Source organism: Oncorhynchus tshawytscha, linkage group LG05 (genome assembly GCF_018296145.1).
Source record: "Oncorhynchus tshawytscha isolate Ot180627B linkage group LG05, Otsh_v2.0, whole genome shotgun sequence".
Classification (NCBI taxonomy): domain Eukaryota; kingdom Metazoa; phylum Chordata; class Actinopteri; order Salmoniformes; family Salmonidae; genus Oncorhynchus; species Oncorhynchus tshawytscha.
Genome location: NC_056433.1, coordinates 67,382,749 through 67,410,095, shown reverse-complemented (window position 1 = coordinate 67,410,095; position 27,347 = coordinate 67,382,749). Strand labels below are relative to the sequence as shown.

General features: G+C 43.7%; 1 protein-coding gene across 3 annotated transcripts in view; it reads right to left on the bottom strand.

Annotated features, from left to right (window-relative positions):
• Nucleotides 1-293: 293 nt before the first annotated feature.
• The window catches only part of LOC112251170 (volume-regulated anion channel subunit LRRC8C-like), a 29,776-nt gene continuing 2,722 nt past the window's right edge, over nt 294-27,347 (bottom strand). Inside the window, exons 2-7 of one of the 3 annotated variants that reach the window (XM_024421967.2) lie at nt 18,970-19,115; nt 10,473-10,865; nt 6,531-7,138; nt 5,970-6,291; nt 5,528-5,890; nt 294-5,202 (exon numbers count right to left, since the gene is read on the bottom strand). In XM_024421967.2, coding sequence (XP_024277735.1) covers nt 4,636-5,202; nt 5,528-5,890; nt 5,970-6,291; nt 6,531-7,138; nt 10,473-10,865; nt 18,970-19,107 — 2,391 coding nt within the window. In that variant the 5' untranslated portion in view covers nt 19,108-19,115 and the 3' untranslated portion in view covers nt 294-4,635. Of the gene's footprint in view, nt 5,203-5,527; nt 5,891-5,969; nt 6,292-6,530; nt 7,139-10,472; nt 10,866-18,644; nt 18,720-18,969; nt 19,116-27,347 lie in introns of those variants that run through there. The other 2 variants (XM_024421968.2, XM_024421969.2) reach the window with 2 other exon arrangements.

Genomic DNA, 27,347 nt, shown 5'->3' with positions numbered 1-27,347 from the left:
TTGTTACTACACTGCATAATGACAATATTCATCCTGACCTTTGCCACCTAGGAAATGTGTGTGACCAGACCTTCTCAAATAGTAATTGAGTACCCCTTTAGTAAAGAATTTCCCTCAGACACTTGAACATGGCTATATTCAATGCACAACACTGCCACCTAGGGTGCAACTTTGATTCCACACACATCAACAATACACTTGGTTTACTTTCTCTGAGGGAAACCAGGAGTGCAGCTATACATGAAATGGGATGCAACATGGTTTATAGGTATAGGATAACACAGACTACAAAATATTTGTGCCACATTTAAAGCAGCTGCCATCTGGCTGTTTTTATTAATCAACATGAAGAACCAAACACAGCAGAGATGATCTGATAAAAAAATATGCACAAAAGATATGCCTTTTTATTATCTTTCACTCTTTACCATCTGTATTAATTTGGTTGGAATATTTAACATTAGAATATAACGCCCTAAATACGGCAGGGATACTGTTTTTATAAATTACGATAGCAGCTAACCATGGCAACTTTGCAGTGATCCACAGCTCTGATTATGATACACTGTAATGTCTAAGGCGTGGACTTTATTGTCCTCTCTATCTATAAGGCGTGGACTTTATTGTCCTCTCTATCTATAAGGCGTGGACTTTATTGTCCTCTCTATCTATAAGGCGTGGACTTTATTGTCCTCTCTATCTATAAGGCGTGGACTTTATTGTCCTCTCTATCTATAAGGCGTGGACTTTATTGTCCTCTCTATCTATAAGGCGTGGACTTTATTGTCCTCTCTATCTATAAGGCGGTGACTTTATTGTCCTCTCTATCTATAAGGCGTGGACTTTATTGTCCTCTCTATCTATAAGGCGTGTGCAAGGGGTTTGTGGATTGTAATAAAAATATGTTAATTACAACATGGCTGGTCTTTTTTAGCTTGTGTAAACTGTGACTAACTAAAACTAGCTATCCCTCCTGATAAATATGGTCTTGCCACAGGCTATTGACAAACAGTTACAGCTGAGTCCACATTTCACTTGTAGCCAACTACACTGTTATATAAAGTACTTTCATTATCCGAGTACTACATAATTTAGAGACTGAGTAGAAAAGTTATTTCAAAAAACATTTTAGTATATATATTTTAGAATATCTTTGGACAGTAAATTAAGTCCAAATATGAGGCCCTTCAGGATAATACATTCGATATTTTGATTCTTGTATATATATTCAATCTTTCTGATTATAGGCCTACATTCTATCCAGTGTATGTTCATTGAAGCTTGTGCTAGACACTGCATAATACGGTATAACAAGTGTAATAAATAACAATATCAATAATACAAGAACAAGCAATCCTGTTGTTGAGTTCCTCTGATAGACAGTATACCTTAGCCTGGTCCCAGATCTGTTTGTACTATCATTCCACAAACATTATGTTTGGCATAAGACACAGAGTACAAGGAGTCAAATCTTAGCACAAATAGACTGGTAGCCAGGCTAAGTAATAGTGATGCGCGGGTTGACTCATAACCCGCAGTCCCCGAGGTTATATCCACGGGGCGGGTGGGTTTAGGGTCATGAAATATTGTGCGGGTGAAGGGTGGGTGAGTAGCGGGCGGCTTGATTAAAAATAAAACAATACTTACAAAATCTGTAAATGTAACCTATCATTCTTGTGAAATGTATATCTATAGGCTACATTGACGTTTTTCTTTAATTATTTTAGGTTATCTGGCATTGGTGCATAAGCTCAATCTTTAGGGCCTAACTGTAGGCGCGCCAAATAGCCTACATGCTAAAACCCAAATGCACTTGGGAATGGGCAGAAAAAAGTGAGCCTCTATCCATGGAGGCAAAAAGGACAATGTCGGACTTGAATTCAATAAGAGAAAAGCTGTGAAATGGAGAGTTGAAAATAAAGAGAAGGGAGGGACAGAAAAGTAATGTTTGGGAAAGAATTGGTGAAGTGGTTAAAGTGGATGATAGCGGTGCTGGCAATGTTGTGTGTGATGATTGTGAGGCACTATACAAATTCCACAGTCACAAGACGGACTTCAAATAGGCCTATGGCACGTCAAGGGAACTGTAGCCTACTGTTCAGATGAGTTAAATGGAAACTGACATCTGAACACTGACTGTAGGTCAATAACCTCTCACATAGACTTAATATTAACCCCTGCAGAATTAAGCATGTATTTAAGTAAAATGATACATCAAATGTAAGCAAAATTTGAACTCGGGAACAAGAGTGGAGAAATTAGATTTCTTTCTTTCAGCATCTTGAGAGAATGTGAATGCGCAGTTAGATAGTGTCTGTAGAGGTGATATCTTTATCAGCATCATAAAAGCTGACAGTAAGCTATTTCAACCACATAAAATATGCATCCAAGCTGAACTGAAATCTTATCAGAAACATGTTGGGTCGTTTTCACACTTTTCTGTTTCCTTAGAACCGGTCAAACTGATGTAATTTCAAAATGTTGCACTGTGAATCTTTTTTACCTATGTCAACTAGATTGAAGCATTATTTCTATCAATGTATCACATTATTCTGGTGATCAAAGGTTTATTTAGTCTTCTAGGGCAACATATTGGCCAAATGACAAGTTGAATAACAAATAGCCTACAAAATGTTGGAAATTATAACCAGAAACTTATCTAAATCAGGCAAAAAAGAATCCTGCACCCCCTGTCAAATCGTTCCGACATCTCACACTATCCTACAGCACATTTTTTTTATATTGGCAAGTTAGATTTTCACTTTATCACATATAGACGGGCGGTTGCGGATGGGTTATTAGCAATTGCGGGCAAGTGCAGATGAACAATGCCCCATTACAAAATATACCTTTCCTGTGACTAATTATATTGTTAAGAACCATTTAATTACATCACAAAGCTTTATTCCGTTCTGACATGAAGTAACACTTAGACATATTACTCAAAACATACACCCACACAGCAAATTGGCCAGTGTTACCTAGTGTTGATTTTTCAGTGTAACATTTCTAGTGTTGATTCAGGAGTTAAATTAAATCTGAAATTAACACTCAGTAGTGTAAAATAACCCCAGTGTTAGTGTTTATATCCAATGTTAAGTGTGAGAATGTGATCGTGTCAGTTTTACTCTGTGGAGAGTAAAACATTCCCAATAAAACCATACCCATCATTATCACATTTCCCAGCATGCTCTACTGGAGGTAGTCATTTTTAGGATTGTTTTTAATATCTGTGTTTTTGCATGTACATAGATTGATTAATATTATGGTACACAAATACAATTTTTAAATAACATTACATTTTTCTCAACTAATCCAATCAGATGGATGCAATAAATGCAACTATTACTTAAATGGCTGTTCCAGTTTAAATGGTTTAGATAAGGGGTGGGAAACTCGGGCCCCGAGGGGCCTGATTGGTGTCACCATTTTGCCCTAGCTAATTTAGAACGTAATTAGCTTAATCATCTGTGTTTGCTAGGGATGGGGAAAGGTGTGACACCCTTCTGGATCCTGAAGACTGGAGTTGCCCATCCCTGACTTAGGTAGTCTCCTCACAATGTTCCTAACCCTTACAGTCATTCTGAATGATTAAAAATATGTCTGGTTTCCTATAGGAATTACATCCCTTTGCAAGCCTGCATAATGTGACTTGCAGATGTGGCCTGTAAATCAGGATTGTCCTAACAACACTGTTAGGGTAAAACTTGGCCATCAAAGTAAGGCCTTATATATTTAATGTATTGTCCTAAAGCATTATATTTTAATGATAACATTCACCTCTAGTGGGAAGTCCACAGGAGTGAAATTAATAAATTCAACAACCATGTCTCTGTCACTTACAAATACTGTCATGGGTGGTAAATCTACAATTAACTTGAAAAGGCAAGGCACTAGGAAATTATATTGGAGGTGTGGCTTAGTTGAGGCATGGCTTTAAATTCGTTGTTTTTGGCACCCATGAATGGAAGTGTTGTATCAGTTTAAGTGGTCTATGGTTATACTTATTTAATTTAGAATATGTCTTCTGCTAGTCCTGAAGTCTTTGTAAATGCTTACATAATAACAAGTAGCATTAAAGACGTTATTATTATTGTCATCTCCTTAATCCAACACAAGCGACCTTGTCAACAGATACAGACCTCTTTGCGTAATGGTTAAAAAATACTATATAAGGTGTTATTGCATAACACCATTAGTGTAAACTATATACACTTCCTAGTGTTAAAAATACTATATGAAGTGTTATTGCATAACACTAAAAGTGTTAATCATGTGGAACTTTATAGAAAAAATTGTCACTGTAAGTGTTGATTTAACACTGGAGAATTTGCTGTGCATGAATATCACAATTTCCACCCCAGAACAGTGTACTACTTAGAGTTGGATCATGATAAACTAAGTATATAGTAAAATCTACCATTTTGGGAGACTATGATTGTCAGATTAAGACAAGATTGGCATTTTCTTTTTGCACATATAAGTAACTTGCTTTGTCCGAGCCAGATAGGCCCATAGGACAGGAGGAGCCAATCTCCTGTTTATGTAGTATGAGGCAGCATGATGTACAAGTACACCCCCTGGACAGGATAGTAATGTATCGCAGGGCCTTTTGCACAGATTCTGTAAGGCATTTCACTCAGCCTTCATTTTGTCTCTGATATCCGAAGGCAAGGTTTCAAACAGGACGTCCTCCACCACTAGGCCGCCCCGCTTCAACGCCCGGCAGAACCGCAGCTCTGGAGGCAGGAGCTCAAAATGGTTGCCCTTCAGTTCCAGGTGTGTCAATAGAACCAGGTATGAGATCTTTGGTGAGAGCAAAGACAGCGTATTCTTGCCCAGCTTAAGGGTTTTGAGCTTCTTGCAAAAGAAGAGCTCGTCTGGGAGGTTCTCGATCTTGTTGCACGTGACAGAGAAATACTGAAGACTCTGTAGGACGCCGATCTCCGGCGGAATGAACCGGATGTCGTTGTTGGACAGGTCCAGGTAACGAAGCTTGTTGCATAAGAACAGGTGCGAGGGCAAGATCTCTATCTTGTTGTGACTGAAGTAGAGGCGCTCCAGGCTGCCAAGCTTCTTGATGTGCTCAGGGATGTAGCAGATACTGTTGTGCCAGAGTTTCAGGCACGTCAGCTTGTGGAGGTGCTGGCAGCTGACTATCTCCTCAATGGAGCGCAGGTTGTTTTCCTTCAAGTCCAACTCCTGTAGAGTTAGAGTTATACAAATGTATTTTAAGTGTCACTCCACAATATTACAGGAATTGGCAATACATATGACATATTTGAAGTCAAGAAAACAGCCCAGAACAGAGTTAGCTGGAGATGCACCTTTTTAGGCCCTTTGCTCAACTAGGAGCTTAACGTCATTACATATTTAAAAACCACATTGTGGGCCACTCAGTGTGGAGACACTGTAGGGAATCGTACCACAGTCATAGTACTGTATATCAAACCTGTAGGTTGACCATTCTAGAGTTTGAGACACTGTAGGCGATCATAGCAGGCGGTCAAGGTACAGCATATCATACCTGTAGGTTTGTGAGGCTAAAGACAGCATGTGGGATGCGTTCCAGGTCACAGTGCACCAGCTCCAGTTCAGTCAGGTTCACCATCTTCTTCAGGTTGTTGAGCATCACCAGCTTGGTGCCATCGTTGTAAACGTACAGCCTCTGCAGGTGGCTGGACACATCTACGATGGACTGGGGAATCTTTGTAAAGTTACTTTTGAGCGAGAGGGTCTTCAGATTCTTCAGCTCCCTTAGAGACTCCAGAACCACATTCTTAGAAGCGTCAGGACTCAGTGAGCCAATGAGATAGAGCTCCTCTAGATTCCGCAGATGGTACAGCCAATGAGGCAGTTCCCTGCTGTCATCAAACTTTACTCTGAGCACCTTACATAAAGATAGAATGATACTTTATTATAAAAAATAAATAAAACATGCCACACCAAAGACTACCAGAATAGCATACCTTAAGGTTATCCTTGAGGAAGGAAGTGGCTGTGGTGTGGCTCTTTAAGCAACACTGATACAGAGATAGCTCCTGGAGGTTTTCCAGCTGGGCGATGGAGGCTGGGATGGTTACATTGTTGATGATCTCTAGCTTCAGGGATTGGAGCTCTGTCACCTCGAAGATGGTGTCTGGGAGCCCAGACAGCATGAAGAGCTGCAGCTCCAGTCTGTTGTTATGGTTGGTCAGCAGTCTCTGACGCAGCTTCTCTGGTGTCCACTCATGGTTCAGATTCAGCTGTTTCAGTTTGTTCTCACTGACCTCAGACAGGAACACTGCGAACCTGAGAGAAAGAAAGAAGAAGAATACGTTATTGTCCAATGTAAACAGATATGCCATGGAAACTTCTTCTTTTGTCTTCTGCTTTATTCCAACCCCGAATGGTTGGAGCAGAGGGTAGCCATACAACTGCACCCGAATGCTTTGTTTTACAATTGGAGGCATTACATACTTATCAACAGCAACAGCGAACTGAATTACTTGAAACAATTTACAATTTTCAAAAAATATATATTTTTACACCTTTTGGAGTACAGTGGGTCGTACTGGTCGATCATGTGCAGCATGAAGGCAAAGTCATTCTTCACATCTGGGATGTCATCGATTCCCGTTTCTTGCCGCACATATTCAAAGGAGTACTCCTTCAGTGAGCGGTAGAAGAGCCAATAGGAAGTGTAGAGGCAGGTGAATCCGTACACAGCCACGAAGCACAGGTAACAGTACGACAACTTAGAGAACAGGTGGGCCATGGTGTGATTACAGGAGAAATGCTTATATCCCGTCATGTCCTGTATGTCCACACTGCACTTCACTGTGATCTGCACCTCAGAGACTAAAGCACTGTTATACGCGATGATGAGGAGGAACTTGAACACTTTGAGAACAGTCTGGCGAACATACATAACATAGAGGATGTCCCCCTCTTCGACATGCAGGCGGAACTTCTTCACCTTCTCAAATAGAGCTTTGGCCTGTTCTCCTTCCTTCTTATCCAGAGCGCTGGCTGTGGGCTTGTCCACTACGATCTTCTCTGGGATGGATTTGAGGGACTGGGTCTTCTCCAGGCTGTCCAGGTTCCCCTCTACAGACACGTTGAGGATCGCTTTGCTGGCACTGTTGTTCTTGTTGTCCTTGAATGAATAAATACATTTATTTATTAATTAATGCATTTTATTTGAAATATTTCAAATATATCTAATACAGGGCTGTTTCCCGGATACAGATTGAGCCTAGTCCTGGTCAACAGAATTTTGAAAGGAGATTCTCCATTGAGTTTTCAGTCCAGGCCTAGGCTTTATCTGTGTCCAGGAAACTGCTCCATAGTTTCCTCAGCCATTCGACTACAACAATACATACAGTTGAAGTCGGAAGTTTACATACACCTTAGCCAAATACATTTAAACTCAATGTCACAATTCCTGACATTTAATCCCAGTAAAAATACCCTGTCTTTGGTCAGTTAGGATCACCACTTTATTTTAAGAATGTGATATGTCAGAATAATAGTAGAGAGAATTATTTATTTCAGCTTTTATTTCTCATCACATTCCCAGTGGGTTAGAGGTTTACATACACTCAATTAGTATTTGGTAGCATTGCCTTTAAATTGATTAACTTGGGTTAAATGTTTCAGGTAGCCTTCCACAAAATTCCCACAATAAGTTGTGTGAATTTTGGCCCATTCCTCATGACAGAGCTGGTGTAACTGAGTCAGGTTTATAGGCCTCCTTGCTTGCACATGCTTTTTCAGTTCTGGACAAAAAAATTATATGGGATTGAGGTCAGGGCTTTGTGATGGCCACTCCAATACCTTGACTTTGTTGACCTTAAACCATTTTGCCACAACTTTGGAAGTATGCTTGGGGTCATTGTCCATTTGGAAGACCCATTTGTGACCAATCTTTAACTTCCTGACTGATGTCTTGAGATGTTGCTTCAATACATCCACATCATTTTCCATCCTCATGATGCCATCTATTTTGTGAAGTGCACCAGTCTCTCCTGCAGCAAAGCACTCCCACAACATGATGCTGCCACCCCCGTGCTTCACGGTTGGGATGGTGTTCTTCGGCTTGCAAGCCCCCCCCCTTTTTCCTCCAAACGTAACGATGGTCATTATGGCCAAACAGTTCTATTTTTGTTTCATCAGACCAGAGGACATTTCTCCAAAAAGTACGATCTTTGTCCCCATGTGCAGTTGCAAACCGTAGTCTGTCTTTTTTATGTAGATTTTGGAGCAGTGGCTTCTTCCTTGCTGAGCGGCCTTTCAGGTTATTTCGATATAGGACTTGTTTTACTGTGGATATAGATACTTTTGTACCTGTTTCCTCCAGCATCTTCACAAGGTCCTTTGCTGTTGTTCTGGGATTGATTTGCACTTTTCGCACCAAAGTACGTTCATCTCTAGGAGACAGAATGTGTCTCCTTCCTGAGCGGTATGACAGCTGCTTGGTCCCATGGTGTTAATACTTGTGTACTATTGTTTGTACAGATGAATGTGGTACTTTCAGGCGTTTGGAAATTGCTCGCAAGGATGAACCAGACCTGTGGAGGTCTACAATTGTTTTTCTGAAGTCTTGGCTGATTTCTTTGGATTTTCCCATGATGTCAAGCAAAGAGGCACTGAGTTTGAAGGTAGACCTTGAAATACATCCACAGGTACACCTCCAATTGACTCAAATTATATCAAATACCCTATCAGAAGCTTCTAAACCCATGACATAATTTTCTGGAATTTTCCAAGCTGTTTAAAGGCATGGTCAACTTAGTGTAAGTAAACTTCTGACCCACTGTAATTGTGATTCAGTGAATTATAAGTGAAAGAATATGTCTGTAAACAATTGTTGGAAAAATGACTTGTGTCATGCAAAAAGTATATGTCCTAACCGACTAAAACTATAGTTTGTTAACAAGAAATTTGTGGAGTGGTTGAAAAACGAGTTTTAATGACTCCAACCTAAGTATTTGTAAACTTCTGACTTCAACTGTACATTTATACACTGCGTGTACAAAACATTATAAGCACATGCTCTTTCCAAGACATAGACTGGACCAGGTGAATCCACGTGTAAGCTATGATCCCTTGTTGACGTCACTTGTTAAATCCACTTCAATCTGTGTTGATGAATGAGAGGAGACCAGTTAAAGAAGGATTTTAGAGCCTTGAGATAATTGAGATTGTGTATGTGTGCCATTGAGAGGGTGAATTGGTAAGAAAAAATTGTTAACTTCTTGGATATAGGGGGCGCTATTTAAAATTTTCATATAATTGACACATTTGGAAAGAAAACACTCTGACGTTTCCAAAACTGCAAAGATATTGTCTGTGAGTGCCACAGAACTGATGTTACAGAAAAAAACAGATACAAATCCAATTAGGAAGTGCCGCATTTTTTGAAACCGCCTCATGGCAATGACTCCTTATATGGCTGTGAAGGAGCTAGGAGTCAGCTTACGTTTTCCACGTTTTCCCCAAGGTGTCTGCAGCATTGTGACGTATTTGTAGGCATATCATTGGAAGATTGACCATAAGAGACTACATCTACCAGGTGGTCGCTTGGTGTCCTCTGTCGCAATTATTGCGTAATCTCCAGCTGCAGTATTTTTCCGTTTGCTTCTGATGAGAAGCCAACTGCCACCACTAATAGATTATCGAATAGATATGTGAAAAACACCTTGAGGATTGATTCTAAACAACGTTTGCCATGTTTCTGTCAATATTATGGAGCTAATTTGGAAAAAAGTTCGGCGTTGTAAGTGACTGCATTTTCCGGTCTTTTTCTTAGTCAAACGTGATGAACAAAACGGAGCTATTTCGTCTACACAAATAATCTTTTTGGAAAAAATGAACATTTGCTATCTAACTAAGAGTCTCGTCATTGAAAACATCCGAAGTTCTTCAAAGGTAAATTATTTTATTTGAATGCTTTTCTTGTTTTTGTGAAAATGTTGCCTGCTGAAAATTAGGCTTAATGCTATGCTAGGCTATCAATACTCTTACACAAATGCTTGTGTAGCTTTGGTTGAAAAGCATATTTTGAAAATCTGAGATGACAGTGTTGTTAACAAAAGGCTAAGCTTGTGTTTGAATATATTTATTTCATTTCATTTGCGATTTTCATGAATAGGAAACGTTGCGTTATGGTAATGAGCTTGAGGCTATGATTACGCCCCCGGATACGGGATTGCTCGACGCTAGAGGTTAAGTGCCTTTGAACGGTGCACCGGTTTGTGTCAAGAGTTTTTCGTGTGTATCAAGAATGGTCCACCACCCAAAGGACATTCAGTCAACATGAGATAACTGTGGGAGTAAGCATTGGAGTCAACATGGGCCAGCATCAGCATCTCTGTGGAGGGGTGGGTTCAACTCAATATTAGGAAGGTGTTCTTAATGTTTTGTACACTCAGTGTACATAGAAACATATATACATTCATACATATAGTACATACTGTACAAACACATACCAACAATACCTTCTCCTCTGGGTTCTCTCCAGACACCTCAGACAGAGCTCTAGTAGTCCAGGGGGAGTCAAAGCACTTTCCCAAGATGGAGATGAAATGCTCTATCTTAGAGCTGGAGCCGGGGAACTTGAACCAGAAATTGCTACACACCATGAAGATGAGGGTGTGTATGAGGACTAGGTAAGGGAAGTACTTGGCATACCAGTGCAGGGCTTTCTCGTAGCACATCTGGTTTATGAAGCTGTACTGTTGAAGGTCCAGGTTGGTTTTCAGGCCCATCATCTCATGCACATCCTGCGACACTACAGGTGAGACCAGCTCGGTTTTATTTGGTATTGTTTGGTTCGCCATTGATATTCTCTGTGGAAGGCAGATGATTTTGTCCTGCACCACCTGAAAGAAATTCACAATAAAGCAAGCAACCTTAATGTAAGATGACAATTGAACTGTCAAACAAGACCCAATGATGGCAATATATACACAATATCACAATAACTGAGTAGTAAACAGTTCTGCAATATTGAATTATTCACTGATTGTAATTTTCCTAAGATTTTATTAGGCACATTTATTTTTTTGCTCTTTTATTTTTTAACAATGAGCTAACCCACTAGGCAATTACATTGAATCACATGGACTAGATGTTGAACTGACGTCTGTGCCCAGTGGGAAAGTGAGTACAATTTCCAATGAATTCATTACAAAAAAGTATGTTACAGTAACTTAGATACAATGATAATACAAACAACAGAGGGGGATATCGGATGTTATTTCTCATTTCCTTCTGTGACAACATTGGTAGGACTGTGACTCAGACAGGAAATGACCAATTTGTGTTTTAGCCACCGCAGACTAAAGAGGGAGTCAGACTGATTGTAACGCTATGCAATACTGTACCACTAAATGATATGTTATTCTTTGATCTACCATTGCACTTTTATAACACTTACAACATTACCAATTTTTCTACTGCAATTATAGACTGATCATGAATGTGGTAATGTATATACAGTTTTTTTCTTCAACTTTGTAAATATTTGCTTTTCTTATGAGCCAGACCAGTGATATAGCCTAAATACCATGTGGTTCCTGAGGCAGAGGACTCTGTCTGGAAAATTTGTCTAAAGAAAATGCCTGATCAGCTGGAAAAGGGGGAAGCTCTCTCTCTCTTTTAATGCAGGACAGGAGAAATTAAAAGTCAGACTTGCTGAGTACAGTGTTGTGTCTTTGGCATCATTAAAAGTGGTGACTGTTATTTTATCAAATCAATTCTCTGTAATTCTTATTACGTGATTCAACTAATAATGTAAATGTAATTAACTAGGAAGTCGGGTCACCACGGAAAATCTTCAGATTACAAAGTTATAATTTTCCAAATATTACTTCAGATATTTTAATATCTGATCAATTAGTCTTCTATTAAATTAATTATTATTTACCTCATGTCAGTCTCATTCCAAATGTCGTAAATTGTTGGTTATCTGCATGAACCCAGCCTAAACTATGAATTATCCATACACCTGTCACGCTCGTCGTAATGAGTAGACCAAGAGCTTGAGTAGAGTTCCACATATTTTAATAAACTGAAACTCACCAAAACAATAAAGCACAAATGAAACGTGAAGCTACTGGTGTGCACTCAGGCAACTAAATGTAGACAACATCCCACAAACACAATAAGGACAATAAGGCTACCTAAATATGATCCCCAATCAGAGACAATGATAAACAGCTGCCTCTGATTGGGAACCATATCAGGCCACCATAGAAATACATTTCACCTAGATGACCCACCCAAGTCACTATCACACCCCAACCAACACAGAGAATAAACAGCTTACTATGGTCAGGGTGTGACAGTACACCCCCAAAGGTGCGGACTCCGACCGCAAAACCTGACTCAATAGGGGAGGGTCCGGGTGGGCATCTATGATGGATGACACAGGGTGTCGGGGGTGGCTCCGGTGCGGGGCACATCGCCAGAAGCTCCGGACCGTGGATCGTCGCCAGAGGCTCCAGACCGTGGATTGTCACTGGAGGAACCAGACAGTAGATCGTCGCAGGAGGCTCTGAACTGAGAACCCCTGCTGAAGGCTCTGGACCGCCGACCGTCGCTGGAGGCTCTGGACCGCAGACCGTCTCAGGAGGTTCCGGACCGCAGACCGTCTCAGGAGGTTCCGGACCGCAGACCGTCTCAGGAGGTTCCGGACCGTAGACCGTCTCAGGAGGTTGCGGACCGTGGACCGTCATGGAGGTTCCGGACTGGAAACTACGCCGGAAGCTCTGGACTGGGAACTGTCGCCGTAAACTCTGGACTAGGAACTGTTGCCGGAAGCTCTGGACTGGGAACTGTCGCCGGAAGCTCTGGACTGGGAACTGTCGCCGGAAGCTCTGGACTGGGAACTGTCGCCGGAAGCTCTGGACTGAGGAGGCACACTGGAGGCCTGATGCGTGGTGCCGGCACTGGTCGTACCGGCACTGGTGGTACCGGGCTGGTGACACGCACCACAGGGCGAGTGCGGGGAGGAGGCACAGAACGTACTGGACTGTGGAGGCACACTGGAGGCCTGATGCGTGAGACTGGTACAGGTGGCACCGGGCTGATGACACGCACCTCAGGGCGAGTGCGAGGAAGAGGAACAGGACGTACTGGACTGTGGATGCGCACTGGAGGCCTTGTGCATGGGACCGGTACAGGTGGCACCGGGCTGATGACATGCACCTCAGGGCGAGTGCGGGGAGGAGGCACAGGACGCACTGGACTGTGGAGGCGCACTGGAGGTCTAGAGTGCAGAGCTGGCACAACTATTCCTGACTGGATGCTCACTCCAGCCCGGCAAGTGCAGGAAGCTGGCACAGGACGCACTGGGCTGTGAAGGCGCACTGGCGACACAGTGCGTAGAACCAGCGCCGGATATCCTGGACCGAGGAGACGTACTGGATACCAGGAGCGCTGAGCCGGCACAATCCGTCCTGGCTGACTGCCCACTCTAGCATGGCAACTGCGGGAAGCTGGAACAGAGCGCACCGGGCTGTGAATGCGCACTGGAGACACTGTGCGCATCACTGCATAACACGGTGCCTGACCGGTCACACGCTCCCCACGGTAAGCACGAGGAGTTGGTTCAGGTCTAAACCCTGACTCCGCCAATCTCCCCATGTGCCACCCCCCAAAAAAGTTTTGGGGCTGCCTCTCGTGCCTCCGTTGTTGTTCTAACTCCTCGTATCGTCGCCGTTCCGCTCTCGCTGCCTCCAACTGCTCCATTGAATGGTGATACTCTCCGGCCTGCGTCCAGGGTCCTTCTCCATCCAGGATTTCCTCCCATGACCATTCCTCCTGGCCATGCTGCTTGGTCCGTTTTAGGTGGGTTCTTCTCTCATGCTCATTGTAATGAGTAGACCAAGGCGCAGCGTGAGTAGAGTTCCACATATTTTAATAAACTGAAATTCACCAAAACAAAACAATAAAGCACAAACGAAACGTGAAGCTACTGGTGTGCACTCAGGCAACTAAATGTAGACAAGATCCCACAAACACAATAAGGACAATAAGGCTACCTAAATAAGATCCCCAATCAGAGACAATGATAAACAGCTGCCTCTGATTGGGAACCATATCAGGCCACCATAGAAATACATTTCACCTAGATGACCCACCCAAGTCACTATCATGCCCCAACCAACACAGAGAATAAACAACTTACTATGGTCAGGGTGTGACAACACCAATTGGCTTAATCATTTATTTACTAACTAACTAAATAATCACAGAAATGCATGAACAAACAAACAGTAAATATTGCTTACTAACAAGGATAGGGAAGATTCCCAAGTGGGCTAAGCCGATATGACGGCTTGGTGGACGAAGGGAAGTGGGTGTGGACTGAGAAAGAAGTGGGAAAGACAAAAGGGATCACTATACACAATATATACAGTGGGGCAAAAAAGTATTTAGTCAGCTACCAATTGTGCAAGTTCTCCCACTTAAAAAGATGAGAGAGGCCTGTAATTTTCATCATAGGTACACTTCAACTATGACAGACAAAATGAGGGGAAAAAATCCAGAAAATCACATTGTAGGATTTTTAATTTATTTATTTTCAAATTATGGTGGAAAATAAGTATTTGGTCAATAACAAAAGTTTATCTCAATACTTTGTTATATACCCTTTGTTGGCAATGACAGAGGTCAAACGTTTTCTGCAAGTCTTCACAAGGTTTTCACACACTGTTGCTGGTATTTTGGCCCATTCCTCCATGCAGATCTCCTCTAGAGCAGTGATGTTTTGGGGCTGTTGCTGGGCAACACAGACTTTCAACTCCCTCCAAAGATTTTCTATGGGGTTGAGATCTGGAGACTGGCTAGGCCACTCCAGGACCTTGAAATGCTTCTTACGAAGCCACTCCTTCGTTTCCCGAGCGGTGTGTTTGGGATCATTGTCATGCTGAAAGACCCAGCTACGTTTCATCTTCAATGCTGATGGAAGGAGGTTTTCACTCAAAATATCACGATACATGGCCCCATTCATTCTTTCCTTTACACGGATCAGTTGTCCTGGTCCCTTTGCAGAAAAACAGCCCCAAAGCATGATGTTTCCACCCCCATGCTTCACAGTATGTATGGTGTTCTTTGGATGCAGCTCAGCATTCTTTGTCCTCCAAACACGACGAGTTGAGTTTTTACCAAAAAGTTCTATCCATATGATATTCTCCCAATCTTCTTCTGGATCATCCAAATGCTCTCTAGCAAACTTCAGACGGGCCTGGACATGTACTGGCTTAAGCAGGGGGACACGTCTGGCACTGCAGGATTTGAGTCCCTGGCGGCGTAGTGTGTTACTGATGGTAGGCTTTGTTACTTTGGTCCCAGCTCTCTGCAGGTCATTCAGTAGGTCCCCCCGTGTGGTTCTGGGATTTTTGCTCACCGTTCTTGTGATCATTTTGACCCCACGGGGTGAGATCTTGCGTGGAGCCTCAGATCGAGGGAGATTATCAGTAGTCTTGTATGTCTTCCATTTCCTAATAATTGCTCCCACAGTTGATTTCTTCAAACCAAGCTGCTTACCTATTGCAGATTCAGTCTTCCTAGCCTGGTGGAGGTCTACAATTTTGTTTCTGGTGTCCTTTGACAGCTCTTTGTTCTTGGCCATAGTGGAGTTTGGAGTGTGACTGTTTGAGGTTGTGGACAGGTGTCTTTTATACTGATAAAAGTTCAAACAGGTGCCATTAATACAGGTAACGAGTGGAGGACAGAGGAGCCTCTTAAAGAAGAAGTTACAGGTCTGTGAGAGCCAGAAATATTGCTTGTTTGTAGGTGACCAAATACTTATTTCCACCATAATTTGCAAATAAATTAATTAAAAATCCTACAATGTGATTTTCTTAATTTTTTTTCTCATTTTGTCTGTCATAGTTGAAGTGTACCTATGATGAACATTACAGGCCTCTCTCATCTTTTTAAGTGGGAAAACTTGCACAATTGGTGACTGACTAAAAACTTTTTTGCCCCACTGTAATTATATTAATTGAAATGCTAATCCTTTGCACACAACGCTCACTCATTCGGGAATAATTGCAATCAATATATATTACACCCATGTGTCGTTGTGATCTTCTCTGTTGGAATCCGGTCCATCTGCTGGAGAGTTAATCCGAGTCTCTCTCTCGCTTTCTGTTTCCCTGAAGATCAAAGTCGTTCATGGTTAGGATGTATACTTCAGAGTACCATTCAGAAATGTTGTCATAGAATAGATGTTTTGGCGGTTGTCTGTATTCTCGTCCCAGGTTTACATCATGTCTAGCTGCAGACTAGTAATTAGTATCTAAGATTTTCTCTTATTCTGTAGGGATCGCTAGTCTCAGGGTTTAACCATTTACAGCCGTGTAGCCAATGCTCCACGTGGTATGGTAATTTAATAACTATTCGCAATCAAATCTCACACTGTGGATTTGCTTAGTCTTGGTACTCAAACCTGTGCCACCTCAGCTTACACCGAGGTATGTGTGGTCTGAAGAGGATTTCCTCAGGAGGGAGTTTTATTCGTAACAATAGGAAAGGGCTGTTCCATGACGCCAGATCATGTCTGTGCTTATGGGAGTGGGCCAATGACTTAGTTAAACTTTAAAGGGAATACAATTCTCTCACATTAAAGGTTTAACATCACATTACATCATTTCACAAATAGTTTAATCTTTACTCATTCATTTTATACAAGAATTAGATGCAAACACCATAATTGAGAAATGTACATATTCAGAGATATAGTTATGTGGGTTTCCTGTCGTTAGTGAGGTCACCAAATGAAACACACTCAACATAACTGTCCTTTAAGTGTCCACGGACTCTTCCCACATTCTCACAAGTGGACATATAGTTTCATTTTCACATTTTGGGGATTTAGGAGTTCAGCCACATGAAATCCTTTGTTCACTCTGTGGTCTCTCTTTCAGCATGGCCAGGGGGAGATAGTCTCCGCCAGGAATTTACGACCTGAGATAACAGAACCTGGGTGTAGGAGAGAGTGAGAGGGGGAAGCCACGATCTATACCCAGAAAGAGCCACGTCATGACAACAGAGATCAGCAGAATTCTACACACCCTGGTCATCTCTCTCTCTCTCACGCACGCACGCACGCACGCACGCACGCACACACACACACACACACACACACACACACACACACACACACACACACACACAGTTCTCTTCTCTTTCTCACTCTCCTGATCTCACTCTTGATCTTTCTCTTCTTTAACTTTCTCTCCCTCTCTCTGTCTCTGTCTCTGTCTCTGTCTCTCTCTCTCTCTGTCCTGCTCTCTTTCTCTCTCTGTCTTTCTTTCTCTCTCTCTCTCACTCTCTCTCACCTTCCCCCTTACCGTTCATCTACATCCGGTAGCTACACTTGTGTGTGTAAAGCTAAAAAATGTCCCTTTGGCAGAGCCAGTGTTTACCTCCACTACTGTAAACTGAGACAAACAATCCCATAATGCCAGGAAATGTATTAATTAGGAACAGTGCTGTCTGCTTTGACTAGGCTGCGGTTCAGTTCACCATGTAAACTATCAATGTAAACTAATGAGGGTCATCAGATGGGTCATGTTTGGAAATCACCCACTATTTACAAACTGTGAACGCAGTTTTTCAAAATAGTCATTCTTTTTGTAGTGATCCTTCCCTTGTTTCAAGGGACAACACGGGATATTCTCACCCCAATAAACAAGTTCCTGTCAATGGTGTTTTGGGCTTTTCTAAAAATAATGACTTATAATCTACAGGGGTTTATAAGAGGAGAAGGATAGCGGCTCGGGTTAATCCTTACAATTTCACGTGGAAAAACATGATTTCACATGTGTAGTTTCATGTTATCACATGTTGCTTCACATGTTGTCACATGTTATAACATTAACTTCACATATAATCACATGTGACCAGATCAAAGTGTGATTGTGGAACACACACATGTGATCATGTGAAATTCATGTTTTTTTCCGTAAGGGAGGGTTCCACCCTTTCTCTCTGCAGCTGGTCAGAGTCGTGAGGGGAAGGGAAGTGACAGGCCACTGGTCGCTGGAATCATGGCTGTGTTCCAGATGGCTCTGGACAAAAGAAGTGCACTACGTATATAGGGAATAGGGTAACATTTCGGATGAAGCCCATGTGTTTATAAAGACGTGGTGAGGCAGGCGGGGGAGACATTTTTGGTGCGCAGTGTCTGTGTGAGTGTGTGTATGTGTGGAGTGCAGGAATGTTTTCCCCTTTCCGTTGGTAAACTTCCACTATACTGTGCAACTTACATGAACCCAACACTGGGCTGTTTGTGACTACAGGACAGGACACAGTAGATCTACAGAGCAGTGAATCAGCAAGTTACTTTAAAGGCTAATATCTGCTATAGCATCCTAACTACACGGCACACAAGGCATACTGTGTGAATTACAACATATTTCTCATTATGACATCAATTCAACCACTTTTGCCCCACTAGGTATAGGACTATGCTACAAGATAAAGTTATAATGTGTATGCACCTTGTTCATTAGATAGTCAGGCCTTTTGGGCACTCTGAGGTGGGGAAATCAGACATTGTGAGGTTTGAAGATACTGACCTTATACTGTGTATCCGAACACTCAGATCATGAGCATGATGACAGAGAGGTAGTCTGTGCACTAACCTGTAGGGTGCATCCGAACACTCCGATCATTAACATGACCACAGAGAGGTAGTCTGTGCACTAACCTGTAGGGTGCATCCGAACACTCCGATCATTAGCATGACCACAGAGAGGTAGTCTGTGCACTAACCTGTAGGGTGCATCCGAACACTCCGATCATTAGCATGACCACAGAGAGGTAGTCTGTGCACTAACCTGTAGGGTGCATCCGAACACTCCGATCATTAACATGACCACAGAGAGGTAGTCTGTGCACTAACCTGTAGGGTGCATCCGAACACTCCGATCATTAACATGACCACAGAGAGGTAGTCTGTGCACTAACCTGTAGGGTGCATCCGAACACTCCGATCATTAACATGACCACAGAGAGGTAGTCTGTGAACACATCCCACCAGGGCTTCAGAACCCGGAATGCTGGCTCCTGCTCTGAGAACTGCCGGAACTCCGTCACAGGAATCATGGCTCCCGCTGAGACAGAGATTTAGGGATTGTTTGCAAACAATGTATTTATAAACAATGTATAGCTTCAAAATATATTTAGTCCTTATATGTGCCAATCTTTACAATCAAAGCTCCATTTATGAATTTAAAAGTGGTTACATTTCTCCATCCCAATCCATTAGATTTTTATCAAACCAAGTGGCAGGGCTGCCTTTTGGTTGAAAAAAAGTCTGGAAGCTCCATTTAAATGGCCTTGTCACTTTCCTGGAGGATGCTGACTTACTGTATATGTTCAACATGGCCAGCTTCCAGACTAGTTGAACACGCAGGGGGAATTGTAGGGGGAAATGTAGCTAGCCTTCACAAGACAATACTTGGAACTAATAAGGTTTCCTTTGTGTGTGGGGTTTGGGTGAATTAAACTCTGCTTCCTGTCATGCTGTTAAACATGAAAAGAAACCATGTTGCACCTATACCTGCATACATGAACATGTGTGTCAATTCGTACTGGTGATACTGTTAATGATTTGACTGTACAACAATAAACCGAGGCATGATTTTGGCAGTTGGTCTAGATCAAAATGGCTGACATACCCTAAACAATCTGCCTGTTGGATAACTGAATCATAACATAATATATAGAGCCATGATAGTAGCATCATCAAGGCCTTATAAGCACCTCTCTCTCTCTCATCAACAACATCTGAGTCAGAGGAACATTCTTCAACATTAAGAGAAAAGGATGTCAAATGTTTTTCCTACGATAATCTCTTATGTTGGAAAGTTATTTCTCAAAGCATGAGTATGATTCTACTCTGTTTGCACATTAATGAAAATGTAAAACAATACAACCAGAATAGTAACCCACTGGGCACAAACTGGTTAAATCAAAACTGATTACATATACAAAAAATCATGAAGGTAATGGATTATCAGGAATTTTTGTCTTTTTTTCACCCAACTTTTACCCTAAATCCAATAAGATGGTTAACATTTTTGTTGATTTCATTTTGACTTCACGTTAGTTGACAACTGAATCAAATGTAAAACAAAACTAGACGTTGAACTGACGTCTGTGCCCAGTGGGAAGCATTTACATTAGTTGGCCTATATAGTTTACTCTGTAAAATGTCACATTTACATGATAAAGTATGTATATAGGCTACTTACGTATAAATATATGTATCTGTATAAGTATGTATAAGGACACAACTAAATAATTAATAAATATCATATTCTAGAAGTTAGATATACTTGACTGTGTTTGTTTGTCGATGGTTTTAATTTTGTTCTAAATTCATGTACAGTATATACAGTCTTCAGCACTAAACAACCACACAAGTGTATTGTGACAATACAGAGGCGGATGCAAGATGCAAGCAACGATGGTTTAATAAATACAGTTTACAGCAGCAACAGGACAGACAGACTGTACTCAGACGGAATCCGACCCAGGGACTAGGGCGCATCTTCCTAAGATAGCGTGCTGAGAAATCCAGGGGAGTGTGTCCGGATGGGTAGGAGGAAGCACAGCAGATAATCCACACAAGGGCGGTGAGAGATGAGCACAGACACACGACACAACCTCAGAGAAGTAACAACGATCTGACAACAAGAAACACTGGTTACAGAGCATATAAAGGGAAGATAAGTGATTCCAGCTGGCACAGACAATCAGGCCGAGATTGGGAACCACGCCCACACAAACACGGGAGAGAGAGAGAGAGAGAAAGAGAGAGAGAGAGAGAAAGAGGGAGGCAGTGGATTCATGAACCGTGACAATACCCCCCCCCCTAGGAACGCCTCTTGGCGTTCCCAGGCGAATTTACCTGTCGATTGAAATCATCGATAAGGGAGTGATCCAGAATGTCCCTAGCAGGTACCCAACTTCTCTCCTCCGGGCCGTAACCCTCCCAGTCCACCAGGTACTGGAATCCGCGTCCCCTCCTTCTAGAGTCCAAAATACAATTGACAGAAAAGGTGGGTTCCCCATCAACAAGTCGTGGCGGCGGGGGAACCGGGACCGGCGGGTTAATACGTGCCTGAAACACAGGTTTTATTTTAGACACATGAAAGGTAGGATGAATTCTCCTATACGCCGGAGGAAGCTTGAGCCGGACCGCCACCGGACTAATGATCCTGGTGACTCTGAACGGGCCGATAAATTTGGGGGCAAGCTTGTTCGAAACGGATCGGAGTGGAATGTTCTTAGTAGAAAGCCACACTCTTTGGCCAACGACGTATACCGGAGGCTTCGACCGGTGGCGATCGGCCTTAGCCTTGGTGCGCGCCCCCACCCGGAGAAGAGTCTCACGGGCTCTGCTCCATGCGTGACGGCACCTCTGGATGAAAGCGTGAGCGGAGGGAACAGTGACCTCGGACTCCGTACTGGGAAAGATAGGTGGCTGGTAACCTAAACTACACTCAAACGGAGAGAGACCCGTGGCTGCCACTGGCAACGAATTGTGAGCGTACTCAACCATAGAGATTTGTTGACTCCAGGAAGAGGGATTCTTAGAAACCAAACATCGCAACACTCTCCAAATCTTGGTTGGCCCTCTCCGTTTGACCGTTGCTCTGGGGATGAAACCCTGAAGACAGGCTGACACTCGCTCCCAGTAACCTACAAAACTCTTGCCAAAACTTGGACACAAATTGGGGCCCCCTGTCAGAAACTACGTCCATCGGCAGGCCATGTAAGCGAAAGACGTGATCCACGACAGTTACCGCTGTCTCCTTGGCAGATGGTAATTTAGGCAAGGGAATAAAATGAGCCGCCTTCGAGAACCGGTCCACCACGGTCAAAACAACCGTCTTGCCCTGGGAGGGCGGGAGGGCGGTAACAAAATCTAGCGCGATGTGGGACCAGGGTCTCGAAGGGACCGACAGCGGTTGGAGTAACCCATCTGGGGGTCGATTAGAAGTCTTCCCAGTGGCACAAACCGAGCAAGCCAAGACAAAACTGTGAATGTCACGAGCCATCAGTGGCCACCAAAAGCGTTGCTTAACCAAAAAGCTAGTGCGGCTGACTCCTGGATGACACGCTACGTTGGAGCAATGCCCCCACCGAATAACATCGGACCGACACCCCTCCGGCACAAACAACCGATTAGGCGGGCAACCGGGCGGAGGCGTTACCCCTTCTAAGGCCGTTTTGACCCTCGATTCAACCTCCCATGTGAGTGTGGAGACCACTAGGGTCCCGGGTAGGATGCACTCAGGAGTGGATGGGCGTTCGGAATGGTCAAAAATGCGAGAAAGAGAATCGGGTTTGACATTCTTGGAACCCGGGCGATACGAGAGAGAGAAGTCAAAACGTCCGAAAAAGAGTGCCCACCGCGCCTGCCTGGAGTTGAGTCGCTTGGCGGTTCTGATATATTCTAAATTTTTGTGATCGGTCCAAACTATAAAAGGTACCCCCGAACCCTCTAACCAATGGCGCCACTCCTCCAGTGCTAACTTCACTGCCAACAACTCTCTGTTGCCAATGTCGTAGTTGCGTTCCGCAGGTGATAACCGATGGGAAAGGAACGCGCAAGGGTGCATCTTGTCGTCAGAAGAGGAACGTTGGGAAAGTACCGCACCTACCCCCACCTCTGAAGCGTCCACCTCCACCACGAACTGACGCGAGGGATCGGGAGCTATGAGGATGGGAGCCGAAACAAAGCGGCTCTTGAGTTTGGCGAATGCAGCCTCGGCTGTATCGGACCACCTGAACGTCACTTTGGGGAGGTTAAGGCAGTAAGAGGAGCGACTATCTGGCTAAAGTTGCGAACGAAACGCCGGTAGAAATTGGCGAATCCCAGAAACCTCTGTAGGGCCTTACGGGAATCTGGGCTTGGCCAATCCACCACAGCCTTAACCTTGTCAGGATCCATGCGAATACCTTCAGTCGAGACGATGTAACCTAGGAATGGAACGGATTGTGCATGAAAAATGCATTTCTCCGCCTTGACAAAAAGTCCATTCTCCAACAACCTCTGAAGTACTCGTCTGACGTGCTGAACGTGTTCCTGGAGAGAAGAAGAAAAAATCAGTATGTCATCCAGGTAAACATATATGAACTGATCAATCATATCTCTCAGCACGTCATTGACGAGTGCCTGGAAAACCGCTGGGGAGTTGGATAGCCCAAAAGGCATGACCAAATATTCAAAGTGCCCTCTGGGGGTGTTAAACGCGGTCTTCCATTCGTCCCCCCCCCTTATGCGAACCAAATGATATGCATTCCGTAAATCCAACTTAGTGAACACGGATGCTCCCTGTAACCTTTCAAAGGCTGAGGACATCAACGGTAAGGGATAGGTATTCTTCACTGTGATGTTATTCAACCCACGGTAATCAATGCAAGGACGCAGAGAACCGTCCTTCTTCCCCACAAAGAAGAACCCCGCCCCGCTGGAGAAGAGGAAGGACGAATGAATCCAGATGCCAGAGAACCGGAGATGTATCTCTCCATAGCCTCCCTCTCAGGAACAGAGAGTGAATATAACTTGCCTTTAGGCGGAGACTCACCTGGCAATAATTCTATTGCACAGTCATAGGGACGATGCGGAGGAAGAGAAGCAGCACGGGACTTACTGAACACCTCCTTCAGGTCGAGGTATTCAACGGGCACGTTAGACAACTCCACTGCCTCCTCTAGAAACACAGAATCAGACACAGACGAACAAGCAGACACCAAACAGGACTCAAGGCACTTGTTACTCCACATGGATATAGAGTTATGACCCCAGTCAACTCTGGGGTTGTGTTGGGTGAGCCAAGGGTGGCCGAGAACTAATGGTGCAAGGGGTGAGTCCATGAGTAGAAATGATAGTGTCTCAGTGTGATTGCCAGAAGTGATGAGTGTGATAGGTTCAGTGGTGTGAGAAATGTTGGGGAGTTCTTGACCATTGAGAGCGTTGACGGATATCTTGTGCGAGAGTGAGGTGATGGGAATCTGGAGTTTGTGAGCGAGCTTGAAGTCCATGAAATTACCCTCTGCTCCTGAGTCCAGTAAGGCTTGGGTGTCGTGTGTGTGGGTGGCCCATCTTAGTCTTACCGGGAGGAGAGTAGATGATGAGGTCTTCTCTGTGGTGACACCACCCGATAGTAGCCTCATGCTTACTACCGGGCCTGATCTTTTACCGGGCAGGAGTGGATAAAGTGGCCCGCTCTACCACAGTAGAGACAGAGTCCTTGGGATCTCCGCCTCTCCCTCTCTTCCCGGGAGAGCCGAGCTCTCCCCAGCTGCATGGGTTCGTGAGCGGATGCTGAACTGGCCGTGTTCCCGCCGCTGGCATGCCAGCCCTCCGTGTCGTTATACGGTCTGTTAGGGCATGCTCGACGGCCAATACGACTCAGACGAGCGTCGACCCTCAAGGCTAGTTCCACTAGTCCATTTAAATTCCTGGGAAGGTCCAGAACATAAATCTCCTTCTGGATCCGGTCCTCCAGCCCATGCAGGAACATGTCCCACTGCGCCTCCTCGTTCCACTGACACTCTGCGGCCAGAGTGCGGAATTGGATGGAGTATTCCGATACTGAACGGTCTCCTTGGCGAAGGTCAGCGAGTAGTCTGGCCGCCTCCCTACCCGCCACGGCCCGATCGAAGACCCTTCTCATCTCCTCGGAGAGTGTCTGGAAAGAGGTGCAGCATGGGTCCTGGTTCGCCCACACCGCCGTTCCCCAAAGAGCCGCTTTGCCTGATAGCAGTGTGAGTACGAAGGCTACCTTAGACTGTTCACGGTTGAAGGTCCGTGGCTGCAACGAGAATTGCATGGAACATCTCGTAAGAAAAGCTCTGCAATAGTCAGGATCACCTGAATAACCCTCTGGTGTCGGTAGCCGTGGCTCTAGCTGGGAATCCGGTTCTGGCGGGGCGGGTTGAACTGCCGGTGTAGGTGGCGCATCGAGACCCCTCAGATGTTGTAATTGTTGGGTCAGCTGGGATACCTGCGTCGCAAGGGCTTGTACTGCCCGACCTGTGCTGGAGATGTTCTCCTCTTGTTGATCCATTCTCGTGATAATGCGGGAAATGAATTCGGTCAGACTCGTTGAACTCGCTGCATCCATGGTCTGGTCAGATCGTTCTGTGACAATACAGAGGCGGATGCAAGATGCAAGCAACGATGGTTTAATAAATACAGTTTACAGCAGCAACAGGACAGACAGACTGTACTCAGACGGAATCCGACCCAGGGACTAGGGCGCATCTTCCTAAGATAGCGTGCTGAGAAATCCAGGGGAGTGTGTCCGGATGGGTAGGAGGAAGCACAGCAGATAATCCACACAAGGGCGGTGAGAGATGAGCACAGACACACGACACAACCTCAGAGAAGTAACAACGATCTGACAACAAGAAACACTGGTTACAGAGCATATAAAGGGAAGATAAGTGATTCCAGCTGGCACAGACAATCAGGCCGAGATTGGGAACCACGCCCACACAAACACGGGAGAGAGAGAGAGAGAAAGAGAGAGAGAGAGAGAGAGAAAGAGGGAGGCAGTGGATTCATGAACCGTGACATGTATAGTCTATCAAAACATATCTCAAGAGAGCTACAGCTAAATATGTGAGACTTTTAATAACACAGCTGCACTGTTTAGATAGAGCACCGTGCTAGAAACAAACAACCATCTTTAACCAGAGTCGGAAAGCCTAAAACTCTGTCTCAAAGTCACAGATATACTGATTTTACTGTGGAAACTAGACCTATAGTGTCATCTCTATTGTCCTTTTATTGTCCTACAACTGAACACATTGTTCCCTTGAGGAGTTCATGAGATATGGAAATAATGCATGTACGTACCTCGACATTAAGGGTGCAAGAAAGTTCAGGTTCAATACAATTATTTTTAACATGACACTTAACTTGTATTAATGGAAATGTATACTGAGTTTACCAAACATTAGGAACACCTTCCAAATATTGAGTTGCCCCCCTTTTGCAATCAGAACAGCCTCAATTTGTTGGGGCATGGACTCTACAAGGTGTCGAAAGCATTCCACAGGGATGCTGGCCCATGTTGACACCAATGCTTCCCACAGTTGTATCAAGATGACTGCATGTCCTCTGAATGCCACACACACACAGTCCATCCCTCAATTATCTCAAAGCTTAAAACTCCTTCTTTAACCTGTCTCCTCCCCTTCATCTACACCAGTGGTTCCCAAACCTTTTATAGTCCTATACCCTTTCAAACATTCAACCTCCAGCTGCGTACCCCCTCAAGCACCAGGTTCAGCGCACTCTCAAATGTTGTTTTTTGTCATCATTGTAAGCCTGCCATACACACACTCTGCGATACATCTATTAAACATACGAATCCGTGTGAGTTTTTCTCACAACACGGCTTGTGGGAAGTGACAACGAGCTCTTATAGGACCAGGGCACAAATAATAATATAATAATCAATAATTTTGCTCTTTATTTAGCCATCTTACATATAAAACCTTATTTGTTCATCAAAAATTGTGAATAACTCACCACAGGTTAATGAGAAGGGTGTACTTGAAGGGTGTGTTCTTTTGCCCATCTTAATATTTTATTTTTATTGGTCAGTCTGAGATATGGCTTTTTCTTTGCAACTCTGCCTAGAAGGCCATCATACCGGAGTTGCCTCTTCACTGTTGAGACTGGTGTTTTGTGGGTACTATTTAATGAAGCTACCAGTTGAGGACTTGTGAGGCGTCTGTTCCTCAAACTAGACACTCTAATGTACGTGTCCTCTTGCTCATTTGTGCACCGGGGCCTCCCACTCCTCTTTCTATTCTGGTTAGGGCCAGTTGGTGCTGTTCTGTGAAGGGAGTAGTGCACAACGTTGTACGAGATCTTCAGTTTCTTGGCAATTTCTCACATGGAATAGCCTTAATTTCTCAGAACAAGAATAGACTGACGAGTTTCAGAAGAAAGCTCTTTGTTTCTGGCCATTTTGAGCCTGTAATCGAACCCACAAATGCTGATGCTGATACTCAACTAGTCTAAAGAAGGACAGTTTTATTGCTTCTTTAATCAGAACAACAGTTTTCAGGTGTGCTAACATAATTGCAAAAGGGTTTTCTAATGATCAATTGGCCTTTTAAAATGATAAACTTGGAATAGCTAACACAACGTGCCATTGGAACACAGGAGTGATGGTTGCTGATAATGGGCCTCTGCACACCTATGTAGATATTCCTTTTAAAAAATCTGACATTTCCAGCTACAATAGTCATTTACAACATTAACAATGTCTACACTGTATTTCTGATCAATTTCCAAGTGACTTCAAACT